Source organism: Caloenas nicobarica, chromosome 36, assembly GCF_036013445.1.
Source record: "Caloenas nicobarica isolate bCalNic1 chromosome 36, bCalNic1.hap1, whole genome shotgun sequence".
NCBI lineage: Eukaryota > Metazoa > Chordata > Aves > Columbiformes > Columbidae > Caloenas > Caloenas nicobarica.
Window position 1 is genome coordinate 594,199 of NC_088280.1, and position 20,788 is coordinate 614,986.

A 20,788-nucleotide genomic window follows, 5' to 3' on the forward strand; every position below is an offset into this window, starting at 1 on the left:
TGAGGAAAGAAACAAATTTATTTGATTCCTCAGCGATTCCTGTCATCAGATACCGATGTGTTTCCTCAGGGACCCTGAACTTGAGCCTGATGAGCGTTTCGGCTGCGGTTTAAACCCTCGAGGTCGAGGCCGGCGCTAAGAGACGCCGGGTGGGAGCCGAGCGGCCGCCGTCCTTTCCACCACAAATGTGTAATTGTACTGAAAACGACCCAAAAATAATCAGTCGGGACAAGATAACTTGAGAAACTCCCCATCCCCGCCATTCGCCACCCCAAAAGAGCCCGTCACCTCTCTCTCAATATCGGCGAGTGATTTAACGCTCAGGTCTGCGAGGAGAGCCTGAAAAAAGGAGAAAACCGTCAGAACCGGGCTTAATTTTGACCGAGGACTAAACAGGGGCTTAAAGAAAAACTCACGTTATTGCCAGAGCTGAGCTTGGGTTCGAATTTGGGGTGTAGGGTGAAGGGGACGCCGTCCATGGCTGGGGAGAGAAGCGGAGACGCTTTAATACATAAAAACCCCATGAAAACACATCCAAAAGAGACAAAAAAATTACTTAATCGCTGCATAAATCAGATGAGCGGAAGGGAACCCCGTAGAGAAGAGTCTGAGCAAGATGATCCAAGCACAGAACAACTTTCAGGAAGGGGAAAAATTCTTTAAGAAAACATCTTAAAAACTGAGCTCAATTCCAGGCTTTCATTTAAAAGGAATTTAATTTAAAATCCCAGGCTCCGCAAAACTCGCGCATGAACCAATTCGGAGCCGGTCTAAGCCTGGTTTATTTTTTTTTAAATACTCTAAATACGGATATTGTTGCTTTACGCAGCTTCCTCGAGGAAATGATTTACCCGAGAGGCCGTAGATGCCGGAGGCGTCGTACAGAGACTCGCGTTTGACGCTTCCTGGAGCCCCTGGCGACCTGGAGCGGGTCAGAATTAATTAATATTGAATCGATTAACGAGCCTCAGATCCGGGGAGCAGAAACCACGAGGTGGCACCAGCGGTTGCGGGATTTATTCCCGGTTTAGGTAAGATCGGTGGGGGATGAAAATGGGTGTTTTTGTACCTGTCGGGCGGCTGGAGCGAGAGCTGGCGCAGGTGGGCGCTGAGTGGCCGTGGTTTGGGGACGGGGGGCGGCACGGGCCGCAAAAACGGCCCCTTCTTACACCAAATGGCAAAACTGCCCATTTCCCTAGGGAAAAAAAGAACAAACAAACCAAGCCCCAGGTTTGGGGGGTCCTATGTGCTAGTCTGAGGTATTTGGGGGAAGCCGTAGCCTGTTTTCAGGTATTGGTGGTTTCCCGTACCCCATTTTGAGGTAATTTTGGGGATCCCGCACCCTACTTTGAGGTATTTTTGGGGCTGCCGTACCCTATTTTGAGGTAGTCGGTGGGGTCCCGAACTCTATCTTCAGGTATTTAGAGGGGTCCTGAACTCTATTTTCAGGTACCAGGGGGTCCTGTACCCCATTTTGAGGTATTTAGGGGGGTCCCGTACCCTATTTTGAGGTAGTCGGTGGCGTCCTGAACTCTATTTTCAGGTATTTAGGGGGGTCCTGAACCCCATTTTGAGGTATTTAGGGGGGTCCCGTACCCTGTTTTCAGGTATTTAGGGGGGTCCCGTACCCCATTTTGAGGTATTATGGGGGGGTCCTGTACCCTGTTTTGAGACACCAGGGGGGTCCCATACCCCATTTCCAGGTCCCGTACCCTATTTTGAGGTACCGGGGGGGTCCCGTAGCCCATTTTGAGGTATTGGGGGGGTCCTGTACCCCATTTTCAGGTACGGAGGGGGTCCCGTACCCTATTTTGAGGAACCCGGGCAGCGTTTTGCTCTTCCCGCTCACTTTCAGGTCCGTCACAACCGTCTCGGCCGCGGCCACCGGCAGCAGCTTCACGTAGACCCGTTTTTTCCGGGAGGCGGCGGCTCCTGCCGGGGGGGGGACACGAGGTGACGGGACCGGAGGGTGTGTGGGGGGAACCGGGGACCGTTCCCGGGGTCCCCCCGACCCCAACCCCCCATGGCACTTACGGGGCTCCGGGAACTCGGGGATGCGGGTGTAACCGGGGGGCTGGGGGCTCCGGTCGCTCAGCACCTGCACGTCGGTCACCACCGAGCCGGGGGCTGCCTGGAGGGGACGAACCCGGTACCGGGACGGGAACCGGGCACCGGGACCCTGGTACCGGCCCCCGGCACGACCCTCCCCGTCCTCCCCCCGCCCCGCACCTGGGCTCCGCCGGTGCTCACGCACAGGTACCCGCCGCCCTTGTGCCCGAAGCCCTTGCCCAGGTTGGCCGCCGTTCCCTCCACGGTACCGGTGATCTGCGGGCACGGGGAGCGTCAGGCCGGCCTGGAACCGGGCACCGCTGCCCCCTCAGCGCTTCCCCCGCCGCCCCCCGCGCCCACCACGGTCCAGCCGGCGGGAGCGGCCTCGGGCGCGGCGGCCCAGGCCACGCCGGTGAGCGGGGACCCCTCCGCCGCCGCCATGGCCGCCGCTTCCGCCTCGGGAGTGGCGGAGCCCCGCCCCTGCTGCTGAGCAACCATTGGACGGGCACAGACTACGGCTGCGGCGATTGGCTGGCGGCTCTGAGCGACGTTCGCGTCGACCACTAAGCGGCGAGCGATTCCCCCTCACAAGGCGCGTTGAAACGCGGAAGTGCGGGGAGATCCAAGCAATGGGTAGGCTCCTCCCCCCTCTCCACTGCTAAGCAACCATTGGGCGGTGCAGGCTACGGCTACAGCGATTGGCCAGTGAGGTCTGAGCGACATTCGCGCCGACCAATAAACGGCGGCCAAAACCCCTGAGACGCGTTGAAATACGAAGAAACCGGGAACCGGAGCCGGTACCGGGTTCCCACGGCCTTTATTGAGAGCGGCACCCCCTCAACCCTCCGGCAGCGGCGGCTTCCTGGGCGGGGTGGTGATGAGCTTGCGCACGGGGGAGTTCTCCAGCTTCCGGAAGGTCCTGGCGGCTGGAACGGGGGAAAAAACCCCCGTTAACCCCCGGTAATGACCCCCCCGGAAGCCTGTACCCCCCGAACCGGGGCTGTCCGACTCACCGAGCTGCTCCGAGAGGCTCCGGAGGTAGCGCTGGCTGTCCTCGCTGAACACCTGCAGCAGCTGCACCGCTTGCTGGAGCTCGTCCAGCTGCAAAACCAAAAAAAAAACCCAACAAACGGAAATAAAATCCCCAAATCTCAGTGTTTTCCACCCCGAAACGGCCACGAGCAGCTCACCACCAGCTCCATGAAGCTCAGGACCTGCCCCTGCTCGTCCAGGATCTGCTGGTAGTTGGGTTTGGTGCCCAGGACGTGGGCTTGAGACGCCTGGAGGGGACTCGAGGGCTCGGCCGCCCCCTGGTTCTGCCTGCGCTCCTCCAGCTGCCTGCGGAAAAACGGCATTTACGGCCCTTTTCTCTTAAAAACACCCCAAACCAGAGAGATCTCGGGGGGGCAATCCCCACCTGGAGCTTTCCTCAGCGCTCTCCTGGTAGTGCAGCAAGAGCTGGTCCCAGGATTGACTCTCGGCCGTGAACCTGCGCACACAACAGGTCTGCACCCGCCGCAAAGCTCAGAAAAACACCAAAAATCATTAAAATCCACCCAAAAGACCCTCTCGGAAGGGGCGTCCAAACCCGTAATGGTCTAAAGAGTTTCAGATCACGCCGGCAGCCGATCCTACCTGGCGATGTGCTCCTTAATTTGGGCCACAGACTCATCCAAAGCCAGGTCCAGCGAAGCTCTAAAGCGGAAATAAAACATCAGCCGGACAGATCTATACATCCCGCTCGTATATCACAGGGTGCTCACGCAGTCGCGCTCAACGCTGGGACTTGCAGGGTATCAAAAAGTTTCCTCAAGAAAGGTGACGGCCCTCAGAATATTCACTGGCCACTGGAAAATAAAATCCCCCCCTAAAAAACCCCCAAATCCTCATTTGCAACAGGGTCAGGTGGCCAATTTAGATGACTGGGTGGGATGTAAAGCGAACCTCCAAAAAATGAACTTCTACTCTACGAGGGATGAGTTGGGCAAGTCCTGGAAAGCCCCCAAAATAACAAACTTATATTTTACGAGGGATGAGTTTGGCAAGTCCAGCAAACCCCCAAAATAATAATTGACGCTCCAGGAGGGACGAGACCGTCGCGTTTTTACCCTTTCGGGTTGTCTACGCAGCTCGTTAACGTCCCATCTCGGTTCAGCTTCTGCACGTAGCGCTTCAGCTCTTCGGAAACCGACTGCACTGGAGACGGAGCACGAAATAAATAAAACGGGATGAAACAAAACTCAGACCCACCGCCTCAGGAATTGCTAAACCAGAGAAACAGAGCCCGAATCTGCAAGAAACCGCCGCGATTCCTCGCCAGGACGTAATCGTAGTTGTTATTTCTAGTGTTTCTAAAGGGATAATTCATCCCCGTGAGCGTTTCTCTTCCTTCCCAGCTGCTGCGGTCACACGCAGCATTTTAAAAACATAATTCACACGGTTTTTGGTGTCCCCGCCCCTTGTGTTGGGTTTGATTTGAGAGGATTTTGGGGGGATTTTTAGGTCAGTTCCCTTTGCTGACACCTGTATCACACTGACCGTTGGCTTTGAAAACCTCGGGGCTAAAGCCATCGGTTTCCTTCAAGATGTCTTCGAATTTCTGTGCTGAAAACTAAGGGACAAAAGGAAAAAAAAAAAGCTCTCAGTGCCCTTTCCTGAGTCGTACAACAAAGTTTGGGGGGAGGATTCGTTATCGAAGGAGAAGGGAGTTAAAGAAATCAGAATATTTAGTGGCAGAAGAAAGGCAAGAGAAAAAGAATTCACTTTTTTTTAAAAGCAAAGACGTTACCTGGAAACTGGACAATAAGAGCAGGGAAAGCCGGTCTGGCTCTGGCAGATCCAGGCTGATTGATTTGCTTAATTCTGAAAAGTCACAACAAAATTGTTTCAGGACAATTAAATTCAGCACCGAGCTGCAAACGGCTGGGATGGTCCTGAGAGACAGTAAAAGCCGATGTTTTATCAGAGCGGGGTTTGCAGGATACAGAAAGAGGGAGAAACAGGGTTCCCAACGAGGAAAAGTCACATGTAATGCTCAACCATGAAAATAAACGGTAAAAAACCCATTAACGCAGCATCTCCCGGACCTCTGAGACCACCCGCATGAATGTCAGTGGCTACTAGGTGGGAATAACACAATTAAGATTAATTACCCTAAACGCCAGGCCACGAAATTAAATTTCAACCGGCTAAAGGGCAGAAGCGGAGCACGTACCGGCAACACCTTGGTGAACGGGAGGGAGAGATTTCCGGCGTTTTGTCCCCTTGAGGCTCGAGCGACGCCAGGAGCGACGCTTGGCTTGAGCCGTGCCGGTGAGGGGTTTTGGGGACAAATTAAAGGAATTCAGCGTATGGTCTTTACTGGAACTGCTTTTCCAGGGAGACAATCGCCCGGGACTGGGGTTTTTCCTGGGGGTCCCATGAGATCTTTTCCTCGTAGCCGCTCTGCTCGTCTCACAGGGACTGACGTTGTTCTTGCTGCCAGCAGATGCGTCAGGCGGCTTTCGGGATTGCGCAGGATCCGCTTGTTGCTCGCCAGGAGCAGATTCTGAGAAATAATAGATACCATCGACACGTTCGCGGGGTAAGAAAAAAGGTTTTTCCCAGGGATTTGAAAGCGCCGAATTTGGGGTTTGCGGTTTGCTTGTAGCTCGGGGCAACGGCAGCTCCCCCGGCACCTCTTGTCCTGTTCCTGGGGAGCAGAACTTGACCCCCCTGGCTGCAACCTCCTCTCAGGTGCTTATAGACAATAAGGTCTCCGCTCAGCTCCTGTTGTCCAGGCTGAACCCCCAGATCCCTCAGCTGCTCCCATCACCCTTGTGCTCCAGCCCCTTCCCCGAATTGCAGAATAGTTTTAGTTGGAAAAGGTCATGGAGTCCAACCAGTAAGCGGCGCTAAAATGTCCCCAAGATCCTCCTCCGTTCACCCCTCCAGGGATGGCGGCTTCACCACTGCCCTGGGCAGCCTGTTCCAACGCCCCACAGCCCTTTGGGGAAGAAATCACCCCAAATTTCCACCCTCAGCCTCCTTCTCCAGCCCCTTCCCCAGCTCCGTTCCCTCCTCTGAACTCGCTGCAGCTCCTCAAGGTTTTTCTTGGCGTGAGGTGATCCCAACAGCCCTGGGGCCGCCGTCGGAGCCCTGAGGTGATTCTGGCGCCATTTGGAGCCCTGAGGTGATTCTGGTGCCCCTGGGGCCGCCACTTTGTGTTTTGAGGTGGTTTTAGTGCCATTTCGTGTTTTGAGATGATCTTGGTGCCCCTGGTGCCACCGTTTTGATCCTTGAGGTGATTCTGGCGCCATTTTGACCCTGAGCTGAGGCCCCAAAACCACCCCCAGGATTCGCATTTTTTCCTCCCCGGTGCCCAGCTCAGGTCACTGCCCTGGTCCCGCTGCCCACAGCGCTGGTGACGCCAGCCAGCATGCTGGTGGCCACCCCCTGGTTCCCGTTCAACACCCCCAGGTTCTTTTCCAGCCGCTCCCCGCCTCCTCCACTCACCTGACACCGCAGCTCCGGCCGGTCCGCCGGGGGAACGCTGAGGAGAAAAGCGATTAGGAGCCTGGCAGCGAGCCCCCCCCCAGCCCAGCCGGGCCCTTTCCAGCGCTCACCTCCCGCTCAGCCCCGCCGGACGATCGCGGTGAAGCGGCGCTGCCGGGCTCGGCGTTTCCCGCCCGCAGCGATCGCTCCGCCATTGCGGCGCCGTTGGGCGGGAAGCGCGGAGGCCCCGCCCACCCGCGCGGGGCAGGGCGGGAAGGCCCCGCCCACCGGGGGCCGCCTCCCGCCTTTCCCGCCCTCCCGCCTTTCCCGCCCTCCCGTGAGGAAAACTGAGAGGAAATAACCCCCCCCCCCACAAAAAAGAAAAAAAAAAGGCTTTGGACGTTTATTATCTTTGATAAAATCTCAACTGAAAGGGGTGGACTCTGCGTTAACACCGGCAGAAATGCACAAAAACCTTCTTATCCGTGGTTTTCCTCACAGAGTTTTTGTTTTCCTCGCGGGGTTTTTGTTTTCCTCGCGGGGTTTTTTGTTTGTTTCACTAGACATTAAATTAGAATTACATGGAATGACGCAGGATGGAAGGTCCTACCCGAGAGCAAAGTCCAGTGAGAGTTTTGGTGAAGCAACGTTCTGATTAATTAGCTCAGAATGGATTCTAGTTAAGAAAAGCTTATTTTCCTATACAAAATTACAATACAGAGAACGCGTACAATTACAATACAGGGGGTTTAACTGTTAGTAGCTATCGACTAGAACAGAAACTTCATAGTAAAAAACTTCATGGAAATTAAAATGAGTCAGTTTTCTCCAACTGTAAAACTTGAGACAAACGCCAAGTTCTAGAAGAGACACTTCCCGATTCTCACCGTAAAATCCAGATCTAAAAAAAACGAATTTGGTTAGGAAAATGAAGCGAGTTCTTTCAAAACAACGTCACATCCCAATGGGAATAAGTAAAAAGAACTGGACTGAGGCTGAGAGGTAGAGAGGTATCGTTATAATCACAATCTTCTATTGGTTCCGGGCTTTGCTGAGGTAATTTGCTGTGTGTCAACTCGTACAAACAACAGTATTGGCAAAACAAGGACAAATTACACTAATGACCTCTTTCCTCTCATCAATAGGTCCTAAAAACTTAATTAGACGCATCCGAATTAACGCTCCCAGGGTCTCCGGTGGGTGAAGTGATGGATGAAGGGGTGGGAGCGTCTTGCCAGCTGCCATTAGCCTGCGGGGAAGAGAAATATAGTCATTAAATCCTTAAAAATCTCCTTGCAGACAGCGAAGTCTGGCTTTATACGCTTACACCTTCTATAAAGACATAACTACGTATCAGCTCTGGCAAAGGAGTCCGTAAATATCCCATAAAACCTCTTCCCCCCCAGATTTTATGGTGTTACTCCTATTCCTTTATGGCAAGAATTAACAGAAGCGCTCACATTTTCCGGTGAGCAAACCAAAATTTTAAATCAAGTCTCTGGGAGGGAACGGCCGGTGGGTTAAGCTATGTATTTTCCAGCTTTTTGCTAGCTGAGGGAAATAAAAAGTCACCGTTTCTTCACCAATTAACCAATCCCGGGCGGGATTTTGCGGTTCTAGCGAGTAACGTCTTACATCGATGCGCTGCGTCGTGTACAAAGGGTTCCCCACGATGGTGTCGTATCTTCCCGTCTGGTGGATGACGTGGTGTAAGGAATCCAGCTGGAACGGCAACGGGGACGCAAATCAAACTAAAGAAACGCAGCAGGATGCTGCGGATCATCTATCGGGCCAAAAATTCTTCCAATCCTGCCGGATTTCTTGCGGAAAGTGCATTTTTCTTTGCGGTTCTTGCAATTAACTGAGCTATCCCCAGTTCGTTATCGAGCAGAATTAGAGCTTATCAGTTAGAGCTTTTATGGCAGGACCGGATTTTACGCAGTTCAGACGGATTTAAAAATCCAGCAGAAAGCTTAAAACGTGGCCATTAACCGTTAACCGGAAATCCTACGCAAAGTTCTACTTGTGTGGAAAAAGATTGACTCAAAAATGAGGAAATACTGATGGATTTCTGTACATTTCAAGGGACCTAACAGCAGTACGTTAATTTAGGCATCAATTATGTATTTTTTTCCCCCTCTTTACTGACCTGGGACTGCACGTTGGGTCCCACTGGGGAGCTCTGGTAGGAACTCAGCGACTGCAAGTTTAGAAACGAATCTCCGGAATTTGTCATCTTGAAAGAGCCAGAGGAGGCTGGAAAACCAACCCAAAACCCGCGTTTTAACGAGGAATAAAACCCACCGCCAACGGTTCGGCGACGAGAATCGCGTGAGTTTAAAAGGAAACCCGCAAACGCTGTTATTCCGCGGTACTAATTGTCACAGAAATAATTAGAATGGACCCTTTGTGGCGCTCGCTCACCTGAATTTGGCGTCGCCGGGGAATTCGCCTGGTTGCCTTGAGCCGCCACGTTCGTCGCATCCACAGCTGTTTTCGCCGCATAAATATTGGCTTCTTCTTGGAACTTCCCCATGTTCTTTTTGTACCGGATTCTTTTGTTACCGAACCAGTTGGAAACCTGGGGACGTTGGATCGAACCGTTACGTTTTCTACTCTATTTGGAAGCTACCAGCAAAGGAGACATTTTAAACTGGGCTTCAAACAAACTACTAAAGCCTTCAGAATAACCTACATCTTACTTAAAGTACAAGAAACTGAAGCCTGTGGCCAACTACGGGGGAAAAAAAAACATTGTTATAGGAAAAAAAAGTGCCTTAATTCCAGATAAACCCCCAGTTACCTGTGAGACGGTGATGCCGCCTTTCTTCGCTAGCTCTTCTTTGGCCTCTTCGCTAGGGTAAGGATTACTCAGATGCGAATAAAAATACTCATTCAGTACTTCCGTGGCCTGTTTGCTGAAGTTACGTCGTTTCCGCCTAGAAAAACACAAGTTGTTCCTGTTTAAATGGTGTTAAACCGTGCGCTTCGGGCTTTTTTTTTTCCCCCCCTCTAAAGTACATTTGGTTACGAGGAGAACTTGAGTGGAATTAGAGATGTCGATGTCAAAGTACATCAAGCAAAATGGGTGGTGAATTCTTAATATTTAAACTCGATCAACACCGGGAGTGACAGACTTGAGATTTCTTATGTTTTGAGCTTTTTTTCCCCTCAAATATATTTGGTTACAAGGAGAACCTGAGTGGAATTAGAGATGGTGACATCAAAGTACATCAAGTGGTGAATTCTTAATATTTAAACTCTATTGACACTGGGACCGACGGCCTGAGATTTCTTACGCTTTGGGCTTTTTTCGCCTCCAAAATACATTTGGTTACAAGGAGCACACAAGAACTGAATGGAATTAGAGATGTTGATGTCAAAGAGCACCCAAGCAAAACGGGCGGCGAATTCTTCACATTTAACCTCGCGAACGACAGATTTGAGGTTTCTCACGCGCTCGAGCGACAAAAGGAGCCGAGGCCTCAGCGCCCGGCGGCGTTTTCGCCGTACCTGGCATCGAGGAAGCGGGAGCGCAGGATCATGACGGCCTCGCACGTGCTCTGCTTCAGCTGCATCTGGATGGTGCTGAACTTCCCGTGGATGATGTTCACCATGCGCTCGATCTCCTTGGGCGAGATGGGCCGCGTTCGGCTCTGCTCCCTCAGCAGGTTCATCACGTGGGTGGTGAACTCGCTGCAGGCCTGAAAACACACGTTTGTCTCGGGAAATGATAACACACCCTCGAGTTTTTTCCCCCCAACGAGAATATATATCGGGAAAAAAAAAAAAAGGACTTTAAAGGAGTTTCCATGTTTATTCTATTTACTCTTTAAAAGGCAACAAAGATAAGCGAGACATTTATTATCTTAAGGTTCACGTCCAGTCCCTCTATCTTCACCTGTAACGCATTTGCAACTGGACTCGGCACCACCTGAATTCATTCTCCCTCCTCTCCTGTTCTCAAAACCGACACCAAAAGGGGGGGAAAAAAAACCGGTTATTTGTAATGGAGATGATAAAAACTCTTCCATGCAGAAAGATCACCTGTTCATATTTCTCTAGCTCAGAGTGGTAAATCTGTCGGATCTGTGACAGCTTGGCCCTGTAGTCAGAGTGCTCAATGCTATTGTCATTTGGACAGCCACCTGATGCTGCTGCTACGGCCACCGATCCTCCTCTTCCTCTTTTCTCGGGCCCGGAGACGCCCTCGGCCAGCAACATGTTATCAAGTCTCATTAGCTGAGCGTCGGGGGGATCTTCTTCCTGAATACCGCGAATACTTAACACTGCATCGACATAAAAAAAAAGAAAAAGGAAGCAAAGCGTTATTTCCGAGGAGGGAAAAAAGAGCATCCGAGCGGTCGCTTCGAATTGCGGCGAAGCGTTTCGGGGCCTTTCGGAGGTTTCGGGAGGTCGAGGAAAATTAAAGGGAGAGTTTGACGACGCGACAAATGTTTTTTGGCGCGACGAACGCCAAAATATAATCATGGGACGTCCCGAGTTGGACGGGACCCACAAGGATCGTCGAGTCCAACTCTCATCCCTACAAGCAAAAGCATAAGGTGACTTTTGAAACGTGCGCGGATAACAAGGCTACTCGGGGTCGCTACATTTAGGAGCTGTTTCAGCAAGAGGTTCTTATGGAGCAGACGCTGGTTTAACTTTAAAAATCTATTTCGATCGATCAGAATCTCAAACGCCGCCAAAAAACGCGCCAGAAGCCGGTTCCCTTCAGCATATATTCAACACACTTAGTCTGTACGTTCACGTTTGATTCCATTTAAAAAACTTCGTTTCCTGGATTTTTTAAGCGCGTTGTGAACTTCCTTCTCTGAACAGCTTAAAAACTCACGAAATATCGAGTCCGTACCAAAAAACGCCAACAGCTTTTTGGCTTTTGACGGCAATTTGAGCTGCGTGAACGGTTGTTCTCAACCTTGCGAAGCTACAAAGCACAAATAACTGTTTCCCCAACGGCAACCGGCAGGTTAAGGGGATATTGTGTTCCCTACCAAAGAGAAACACAAAGGGTCTCTTGTTATGCAAAGATTTGAGCAGGTGAACAACGTAGAGACATTAAACAGATGCATTTATAACCATTTTTCAGCATTTTATGGGGAAAAAGCGCAGCTCATCTTAAAAAATAATAATTTTGAACAGACCGGCAGCCTAAACTTTAAAAAAAATCACATTGCTGAACTTAATGTTTTGCAGGCTCGACAAATTCCGGCACAATTCTGGAGAAAAGGGAGTTTTGGAGCGGCCGCGGCACATCCAGGTCTTGTCCAGAGCGTCGTCGGGGTTTTTGCAAGCGGAAAAGGTAGGAAAAAAAGCAGGAAAAGTGGGGAATTGCTGAGGAATGGGTCGTTTTAAACAAGGGAAGGGTTATTTTAAAGGTTAGTGGCTTTTCGAACTCATTACGGAATTCAAATTAATACCTTTTCAAAAGCCAGCAGACCGACTGCACGCACCCTTTAACGAGTGAACATCACAAGAAATGAAACAAACACAGGAAAAAAAGGTGGGTTTTTTTAATTTGCTGGTGTTTGTCGTTGAAAATCGCTGGTTCTTGATTGCTTTATGGCTTTTTGATCAAACTCACATTAAACCACTCGGGCCGGCGAGCGTCGATTCAGCGGAAACCGGTATTTTGGCGTCGCCTTCTCATCCGAACGTTGTTCTGCTGAACATCTTTTAATGCACATTACGATGCACATCAGGGCACATCGTGCTGAAGTCGAGCTCCCAGCTGCAGCTTAATTTTCTGTCACTTGTCTAATGATGGTAATTAGCCATTAGTTATCATCAATTACACATAAGCTCAGCTCAAGTTGGTGCCGAGGAGCGTTTGTGAAGCACCTTCCAGGGATGACTCCAGATCTAATAAGTCACAAGAAACTAGAAAGGAGCCGACCACGTCTCATAAACTGCATTTCCAACCTCGGAGTTCAAACTTTTACGTTGTAAACGCTCCCAAAGGTGAAGGGAACTACGAACTGATGAGTGCGAGAGGTTCGGTTTGTTTGTCCCGCTCCATTGGGTTGATTTTCAACTTTTGGCGTAACCGCGGCTTCATATATTCTAGGGAAATCAAACCCAACATCTCCTGGAACGGTGCCTTCTGCTTTAACTTTATTTTTACTCCTCGTATCTCCACCTAATATTAGGACAGGGTGCAAGTTACATCAGATTCACTCAAAATTCAGTGGATTTGCAGGTGTTTGCTGCAAGTTGCAGCCAGTTCTGATTGCCAAGAGCAGGAGCTTGTTCATCCACCAACTTTCTAAGCTGATTCTCTCGAAAAACGGTGCAACGGGAGAGCAAAACCAACAAAACGAACCCGCGCTCGCGGCAGCTTCTGCGAGTGTCTTTTGACACTCTGGTAAAACCCATTTCTGCGTCCACTCCTAAAAACTCCCCCAGCAGGAACGTGGGGTCTTGGCCATCGATTTTCTTTGAACTTTCCACGAGTTTAAGAACATACGACAGCTCTGTCAATACATTAAGAGACTGGAGTTGCGCCATACGCACTTCCAGCACATTCGGTGTTTTAAACGTGATTTCAAAAGGAAATCCTTTGCTAAAATCCTTCACGATCCGTCACTTTTATGGATGTTTAGGGAAAAAAAAAACCCCACGCTGGCTCAAAAAGCCCAAAGGGTCCCTGTAGTAAGAACCTGGCACGTCACCTCCCACACGTTCATCAAATACGTCCAATAATTACACCCAGCAAAATGAAATCCGCGTCGTTTCTAATTAATCTCTCATTAAAATACATCGCAAGCTATGGTGCTGAAGCCTCGCTCAGTATGCAAATGCAATCATTGCAATATATTTACATCTCATTAATTAAAGATTTGCGGTTCTGTAATGAACTCTACGAGATCCCCGGAACCAAAAGAAGCGATAAACACTTTGCTTTCCTTTCCAGATTTTCCTTCGTAGGGCAAGCGATGCAGAACGGCGTGATAAACGCATTTATTTGCTATAGAACACACAGAGTTTGAACAAACTCAGCACCGAAGTGTTTTAAGATTTGCTGCATAGATGAAAAATGCTCCAAACGCTTCTGTGAGCCCCAAAAAACCTACAGAGCTTTATTGGATTAGATGCCTCTTCGAATAGTTAAATATTGTCCAGGCACGTATTTCAGACTTGAAAATCAAATAGCTGTTTGTATCGTAACTGGTTTAAAATTTAAAAAATAATAATAATTTGGGGGTGAGGGGGAGCCAAGGCTCGAACGAAATATTAAATCTGGCCCGATCTATTGTAATTTCTTTTTAATTAGAGAAATGGGGGAGAATTTGCCAGCACCTTCAAGCCGGACGGTTTATTTGGAGCTATTGTGAACGACGCCGGCGCCGCAACAAAGAGAGAAACACGGGGAGGGGGAAACGCGTTTGAAACCCATTTCCGAGCCGGAAAAGACGCCCAAAACCTCACGCTACAGTCCGGCCGGGCTTTTGTTCACTCAGAGCCGCGACATCTGCTCCCCGTAATTTAAATAAGGAATAGACGGAGCAACAGACGCTCAAAAAACAACGGCGAGGGCAAAACAAATCCAGCGTCGCCACGATATCGGAGCCTGTTCCTCCGAGTGGGTTTAGCTCGGAGAAGCCCCGGTTTCAATCAATAAATTGATTGCGATGCGGGAAGGGAAAAAAAAAAAAAACAGAGCAAAGAGCCCAAAGGACGGACGGACATAAAAGCGCACAGACCATTTTCCTTCAGAACTTTCAGGAGAACGTAAGATTTGCCACCAAATTCCCCCGAAACGAAGGTATCGGTGATGCCGTTCGGTCCCTCGCAACAAAAAGCGTTGCGAGTTTCGATCCGCTTTTAGAAAAAAGGAATCAAATATAGGTTCGGGACGTTAAATGTTAATACGACTGCGAGTTAACAAACCAAGCGACCCGCACCGTTTTAGTTACAGATAACGGAAGTGGTTATTCTTGAAACAAATGGTGGAATTCTCCATAGAAATGAGATACTCAAACGATACGAAGCATTCTCGGGTGCGGTTCAAACGTGTGCGATCACCGGCCCCGTTTCACAGATCGGCACGGGATGGTTTGGGTTAGAACCTCAAAAATCACCCATTTCCAACCCCCTGCTGCTTCTGGTTCTAATATCCCCAGCCGTTCTGCTTTACTGCCTTGTTTTCTCTGAAATCCACTCATTTATCGGCTTTGGACACTTGCTACCACCACAATTTTGGTACAAATACCTCAAAAAAAAAAGAGCGTAACTACACACCAGGATCCTTCAGGCCCCTCAGAAAAACCTCAACCTATAAATTCTTCACATACAACCAAAAACTTGTTCAAACGAGCAGCGTTTTCCCCAAACCCGCACCCGGCCGGCATTATAAAAACCACATCAAGCCATTTTCCAGCTCACGTGAAACTATTAAGCCCCAAAAATCAGCCCTAAATCGTCGAATCTATCGGGGAAAACAGGGGCCACGTTAAACGAGAGAAAGGCGATGATTGAACGTGGGGGTTTTTTTTGGGAAGCTGAGGCCAACGCACCTGTTTTCTCCTTGATCTCGCAGAGGACGCTGAAAAGAGCCGGTTTCATTCTGTGGCAGTTCAGGGCGTGTTTTCTGAAACGGAACGAGAGAAAATGAGCGAACACCAAGAGGAAAAACCAAAAAAGACGCCGAGACTTGTGAGAACTGGATCAGGACCGGGTTAGTGCACGAGATTAAGAAAGAAACGCGTGAATTCAGGTGATATCTCTCATTTAAGTGCCGTACTCAGGTCAGCACCAGGAGCAAACGGCCGGAAAAAACATGCGGGCCTTAAAATTCAAAATTCCGCGTCGCTTATAGGAGCTGCCAGCGCCGCCACTTCTACCAAAATCACATTTTATACGCGGGGGTACAAAGTTTCTCGCTCGTGTGAAATCAAATCGCGGAATCCAGCCAAAAGGGAGGAAAAAAAAAAGGTGTTTTTAGGGCGTATCGATCCTGACCAGCAGGAACACAAGCCCAGTTTACGCGACGAACGGCCGAGATCGTGTTTAACGGTTTTAACACGACCCCGCGTGCTCGTTTTGCCTTTTTGAAGCTTTTCCTCCCCCTTCTCTCCAGGAAACGCCAACGTCCACCACACCACTCACGCTAAATCCATCCTAATGGCTAATTAAAGCGGATAATTACATCCTGGAGTTGAAAACACACGTGAAGTGCGGTCGGAAAGGTGGAAAAGCAGGAGCTGAGGCTTCCTGCGGTGCGTGGCCGGTGTTTTCACCCAATTGTCGCCGATTTTCAAGGGCAGTAAAGCGCCCGTTGCGCTGAAGTCAGCGGATACAAGTCTCTAACCGCAACGCAGGCCTCGAAGAAAGTCTCTTTTCCTCCTTGCGCCCCTTTTTGTCATTCAGAAATAACATTTCAATCGCTTTCATCGCTAAATTTCAATATATTTCTTATATAAATATGTAATAGGCTTCTGTCTCATGCGCTGGTCGCTCCTCCGGCGACGGCGCAAATTCGACGGCGCGCCGCTGAGAGCCGGTCCTGCCGGAACGCGCGTTTTTCACCAAAATCGCAGGATCTGAACTCGATTTGCTGCCAAGGGGAGGGATGAAACCCGCTCAGCTCCGGAGCTGTCGGGTGATATCGAGCCCGAGACAAACAGGCTGAGAACAAAGGCAGCCGAGCCGGGGGCCGGTGCAGCCCTATTGTCCTTGTTTGCCGAGGGAAAAACGGGGGGAGAGAGCAGGAATTCCGCGCTGCACCCTCCGCTCGGCTCCAAAAAGTGCAATTTAGAGACAGAGACACGAGCCGTGGAGATAATTGCGTAATTAAGACGGCCGCTAACTCCCGCAAAGAGGGCTAAGGGGGATAACGTAGCGGCGTTAAACTCGCCCTGGGTGGATTAATTTCCTCTCGGTGACGCTTGTCACCCAAGTTTTCAACTTGGATTTTAAATATTCTCCTTCCCTGCGCTGAACGAAGCCCCTGGGATCCTCTAGGCGTTAAAATAACGCGTGTGAAAAACGCATCGATGTGCGTTTTTGATACAAAAGAATCAAAGGAATCCCTATTAACGCCGCGTCACCGAGAGGGGCGAAGCCCCGGGTGCCCCCACGTCCCCAAATCCCTCGTGCGATGGGTTTAACCAGGCTCGGCTTTACTTAAGGAGGACTAAGTAAACCCAACAAACTTCTTGTCCGGAAGGAAAAAAGCTTCTTTCATCCAAATCTACCTGAAAACACACCAAAAGTGCTTTAAAATGTGGGGATCTTCAAAGCCGTTGTGCTTCCGGTGGATTTCAACAGTGTTTCTTAAGGAAATCTTCAAATAATTTAGTTTAAATGGCCAAGCCATTTTTCAAAGCCCGTTGCTTAATTATTCTTTGAAACTGAAGTTCCTGGCAAATTTCTCCTGCTCAAAATCACCTTAAATACGAGGTTGGGAGCGAAAACCGTGGCTCATACGCAACATATGGGCAAATCCACACCTATGGAATCCATACGGGAGCTGTGGGCGGTTATTTCCGAGATACAGTGCCACGTAGAAACAAAACCCGTAAGTTTTGGGTCCTGCAAACGCCGCTCGCAGATTTTGGGACCCTACGAGTCACCTGGAAGAGTCGACTTTAAACCCAAATTAGGACGTTTTTAGAACACATGGTTTTTCCTTAGAAAAACTCGAGCATCAGGAATCCATGACCTGTCCTTGCGAGCACAAAAGCAACAGGCAGACCCAAAACCGGCTGAACTTTAGGTAGAATTCAAAACAAATCCAGCCCTGGCCGGGTCTTTTTGGCACGAGCGGGGAAATAAGGGAAAAGCTGGAGCGGCAGCGCCGCATTAACTGGGGAAAAAAAGGCCAGGAACTAATTTTGCTGATTTTTATAAGTGTCCAGTTCTCCCAAAGCTGCTCGCCCAGCGCCCACCGAGGAAGCAAAGTCTGGAATTATGTGGAATTCCACGGAATTCCACAGCAAATCAGGGCCAGAGGCGGCTCCGGAGCACGGAGAACGCACCAGAAGATGCTGAACTCAGTTGATTTCTGGGCTGGTTTTGCCATATAATTATTGACATCGCAATGAAGTCAACAAGAGGGGGGGGGAAAAAACCCCAACTTAATTCTTTTCACTTTAATTATTATTATTATTTAATTATAGAGAAACTCGATGATGGGGGGGACAACCCCCCTGAGCTCCTCTCACTTTCCCTCCTGAGTAAACTTCACCTTTAGGGGGGAAAAATGAAAATGGAAAATGGAACAATCCCGTTTCCAGCGGGACAACCTCGTTTCCACTCGGATAACCTCATTTCCACCGGGACAACCCCGTTTCCAGCCGGATAACCCCGTTTCCACCGGGACAACCCCGTTTCCAGCCGGATAACCCCATTTCCACTGGGACAACCCCATTTCCACTCGGATAACCCCGTTTCCACCGGGACAACCCCATTTCCACTCGGATAACCCCGTTTCCACCGGGACAACCCCGTTTCCAGCCGGATAACCCCATTTCCACCGGGACAACCCCGTTTCCACCGGGACAACCCCGTTTCCAGCCGGATAACCCCGTTTCCACTGGGACAACCCCGTTTCCACTGGGACAACCCCGTTTCCAGCCGGATAACCCCGTTTCCACTGGGACAACCCCGTTTCCAGCCGGATAACCCCGTTTCCACTGGGACAACCCCGTTTCCAGCCGGATAATCCCGTCTCCACCGGGACAACGCCGTCTCCACCGGGACAACGCCGTCTCCACCGGGCTGACGGCTGCAATACCGGTATTTACATCATCCAGGCGGTTGATAACGTGGCGAAAAAGGAAAAAAAAAAAAAAAAAAAAAAAAAAAGAGTCGGAAAATTGGTGCCGAGGAGGCCGAGCATCCCCCCGGGTGCTCGGGGAGGAGTGATCGCTCCCGCCGGGAGGCAAAGCCACGGGAACCGGGAACCGAGCGGGGAATTCGGGGGTGATGTCCCCCCAAAACCCCCCTCCCCGCAGCGCCGGTACCGAGGGTCCCCCCCCGCCCCGCACACCCGCTGAGTCACGGCGCGGGAAGGCGCCGCTCCCGGTGCCGGTACCTGGCCTGGGCCTCGTCCAGGCTCTGGTCGGTGATGGCCATGATCTGCTGCAGGACGTCGCCCGTATCGTGATGCGCGGGCGGCGGCGGCCCCGCTGCGGCCGGATCCCCGGCGGCGGGCGGAGGGGGCGGCGGGATCCCACCGGCTACGGTCACCCCGGCCCCGTGCGCCGCCGCCAGCAGCCGCGCCGGGTCCTCCATGGCGGGAGCTGGGGAGGGGGCGGCGGGACCGCTCCGCCGGGAACGGGCAGCGGCTCCGCACAACAGGGCCCGGCGCCCGCAGCCCCGCCCCGCGACGTGCCACGCCCCCTCCCGACGTGCCACGCCCCCTCCCGACGTGCCACGCCCCCTCCCGGCCGGCCACGCCCCCTCCCAACCGGCCACGCCCCTGCTGGGGTGGGGGGCGGAGCCGCCGGTAGCGCCGCGCTGGGTCCCAGCGCCGCCCGCCCGTTTCCTCGTTCACACAGAATCACGGAATCAATGTCAGGGAGGGGAAGGAGCCTCAAAACCTCATCCAGCCCGATCCCCCCGCCGGAGGAACATCCAGACGAGGTTACACAGAACCAGGCGGGTTGGAACGAATCCAGAGGAGGAGACTCCACAGCCTCCCTGGGCAGCCTGGGCCGGGCTCTGGCACCCTCGCCGGGAAGAAGTTTCTTCCCATCTTGAAGCGGAACCTCCTGTGTTCCAGTTTGCACCCGTTGCCCCTTGTCCTGTCGCTGTTGTCACCAACGGCTCCATCCTCCTGACGCTCCCCCTTTCCATACTGACAACCATTAATGTCACCCCTCAGTCTCCTCTTCTCCAGCTCAGAGCCCCAGCTCCTCAGCCGTTCCCACACGGGAGCTGCTCCACTCCCTCCAGCATCTTCGTGGCTGCGCTGGGCTCTCCCAACAGTTCCCTGTCCTTGGACTGAGGGGCCAGAACTGGACACAATATTCCAGATGCGGCCTCCCCAGGGCAGAGCAGAGGGGCAGGAGAACCTCTCTGACCTACTGACCACCCCCTTCTAACCCCCCCAGGTTGCCATTGGCCTTCTTGGCCCGTTGTTGCCCTCGGGCGCAACCGGCAGCCCTGGCTGCTCCATTTGGGGTGGTTAGTAGGTCGAGAGAGGTTCTCCTTCCCCTCTACTCTGCCCTGGTGAGACCTCATCTGGAATATTGTGTCCAGTTCTGGGCCCCTCAGTTCAAGAAGGACAGGGAACTGCTGGAGAGAGTCCAGCGCAGCCACAAAGATGCTGAAGGGAGTGGAGCATCTCCCGTGTGAGGAAAGGCTGAGGGAGCTGGGTCTCTTTAGCTTGGAGAAGAGGAGACTGAGGGGTGACCTCATTAATGTTCATAAATATATAAAGGGTGGGTGTCACGAGGATGGAGCCAGGCTCTTCTCGGTGACAACCAACAGTAAGACAAGGGGTAATGGGTTCAAGCTGGAACACAAGAGGTTCCACTTAAATTCAAGAAGAAACTTCTTCTCAGTGAGGGTGACGGAACACTGGAACAGGCTGCCCAGGGAGGTTGTGGATTCTCCTTCTCTGGAGACATTCAAAACCCGCCTGGACGCCTTCCTGTGTAACCTCACCTGGGTGTTCCTGCTCTGGCAGGGGGATTGGACTAGATGATCTTTCGAGGTCCCTTCCAATCCCTAACATTCTGTGATTCTGTGGTTTACCAGCAGGGTTTCCCATGATGCCAACGGGATCACATCATCCCTGCCGGAACGTCGGCGCGGCAACCAGCCCTTTCATAAAACTGAGCTGAGCTTTGTGACGCACCGCCTGATTGACCTCTCATTTGTCTAGGCAGACAATAAACAATCTTAACATGCAAATACACATTTAAACGCGGTGCAAAGATTCCGTTCTCTGCCCAGCCACCACTGTGTCTGCCTGTTCCTGATGTCAGGCCAAGCGTCAAACAAACACAGCACTTCAGCCCAGTTCTCTGCTTTTTACCCTCAAAGAGAGCAAAATCTTCCTGATCAATGCTCATGGGATTTCTATTAGTAGGAACTAAGCTGAAGGAAGAATTAAACTCCGTATTTCCTCTTCCTTACTAATAATGTTCATATTTTTGAGTAACCTGAGGAAACTGATTTATTCTGCCCAGTCAGGGCAGCATATGGACCAGAATTTATTTATTCTGCAGCTTCAGAGATTCCAGCATGTTACTTTTCAGTGGAAAAGTTCTGCAGCATCCAACATTTTTTTATT

General features: G+C 51.2%; 3 protein-coding genes across 3 annotated transcripts; all 3 read right to left on the bottom strand.

Annotated features, from left to right (window-relative positions):
- Window positions 1-2,504, bottom strand: MVB12A (multivesicular body subunit 12A). Its single transcript, XM_065654981.1, has 9 exons — window positions 2,410-2,504; window positions 2,230-2,325; window positions 2,035-2,131; window positions 1,806-1,932; window positions 1,070-1,195; window positions 852-922; window positions 417-481; window positions 289-339; window positions 1-198 (listed from the first exon to the last, which is right to left on the bottom strand). Exons 1-9 carry the CDS (start codon window positions 2,488-2,490, stop codon window positions 136-138), a joined length of 777 nt encoding a protein of 258 aa, XP_065511053.1. The 5' UTR covers window positions 2,491-2,504; the 3' UTR covers window positions 1-135.
- Window positions 2,505-2,818: 314 nt separating this feature from the next.
- On the bottom strand, window positions 2,819-6,771 carry DSN1 (DSN1 component of MIS12 kinetochore complex). Its single transcript, XM_065655021.1, is given in 11 exon segments — window positions 2,819-2,975; window positions 3,063-3,150; window positions 3,240-3,387; window positions 3,467-3,538; window positions 3,685-3,744; window positions 4,158-4,245; window positions 4,588-4,660; window positions 4,838-4,911; window positions 5,264-5,596; window positions 6,544-6,628; window positions 6,630-6,771. Coding segments are annotated over 11 exon segments (1,218 nt in total). The 5' UTR covers window positions 6,738-6,771; the 3' UTR covers window positions 2,819-2,886.
- A 155-nt stretch (window positions 6,772-6,926) lies between these two features.
- On the bottom strand, window positions 6,927-18,858 carry PBX4 (PBX homeobox 4). The gene is made up of 9 exons (XM_065655020.1): window positions 18,581-18,858; window positions 15,060-15,133; window positions 10,570-10,811; window positions 10,036-10,226; window positions 9,326-9,461; window positions 8,947-9,103; window positions 8,672-8,778; window positions 8,158-8,244; window positions 6,927-7,771 (listed from the first exon to the last, which is right to left on the bottom strand). The coding sequence occupies exons 1-9, from the start codon at window positions 18,778-18,780 to the stop codon at window positions 7,679-7,681; spliced, it is 1,287 nt and encodes a 428-aa protein (XP_065511092.1). The 5' UTR covers window positions 18,781-18,858; the 3' UTR covers window positions 6,927-7,678.
- Window positions 18,859-20,788: the final 1,930 nt, after the last annotated feature.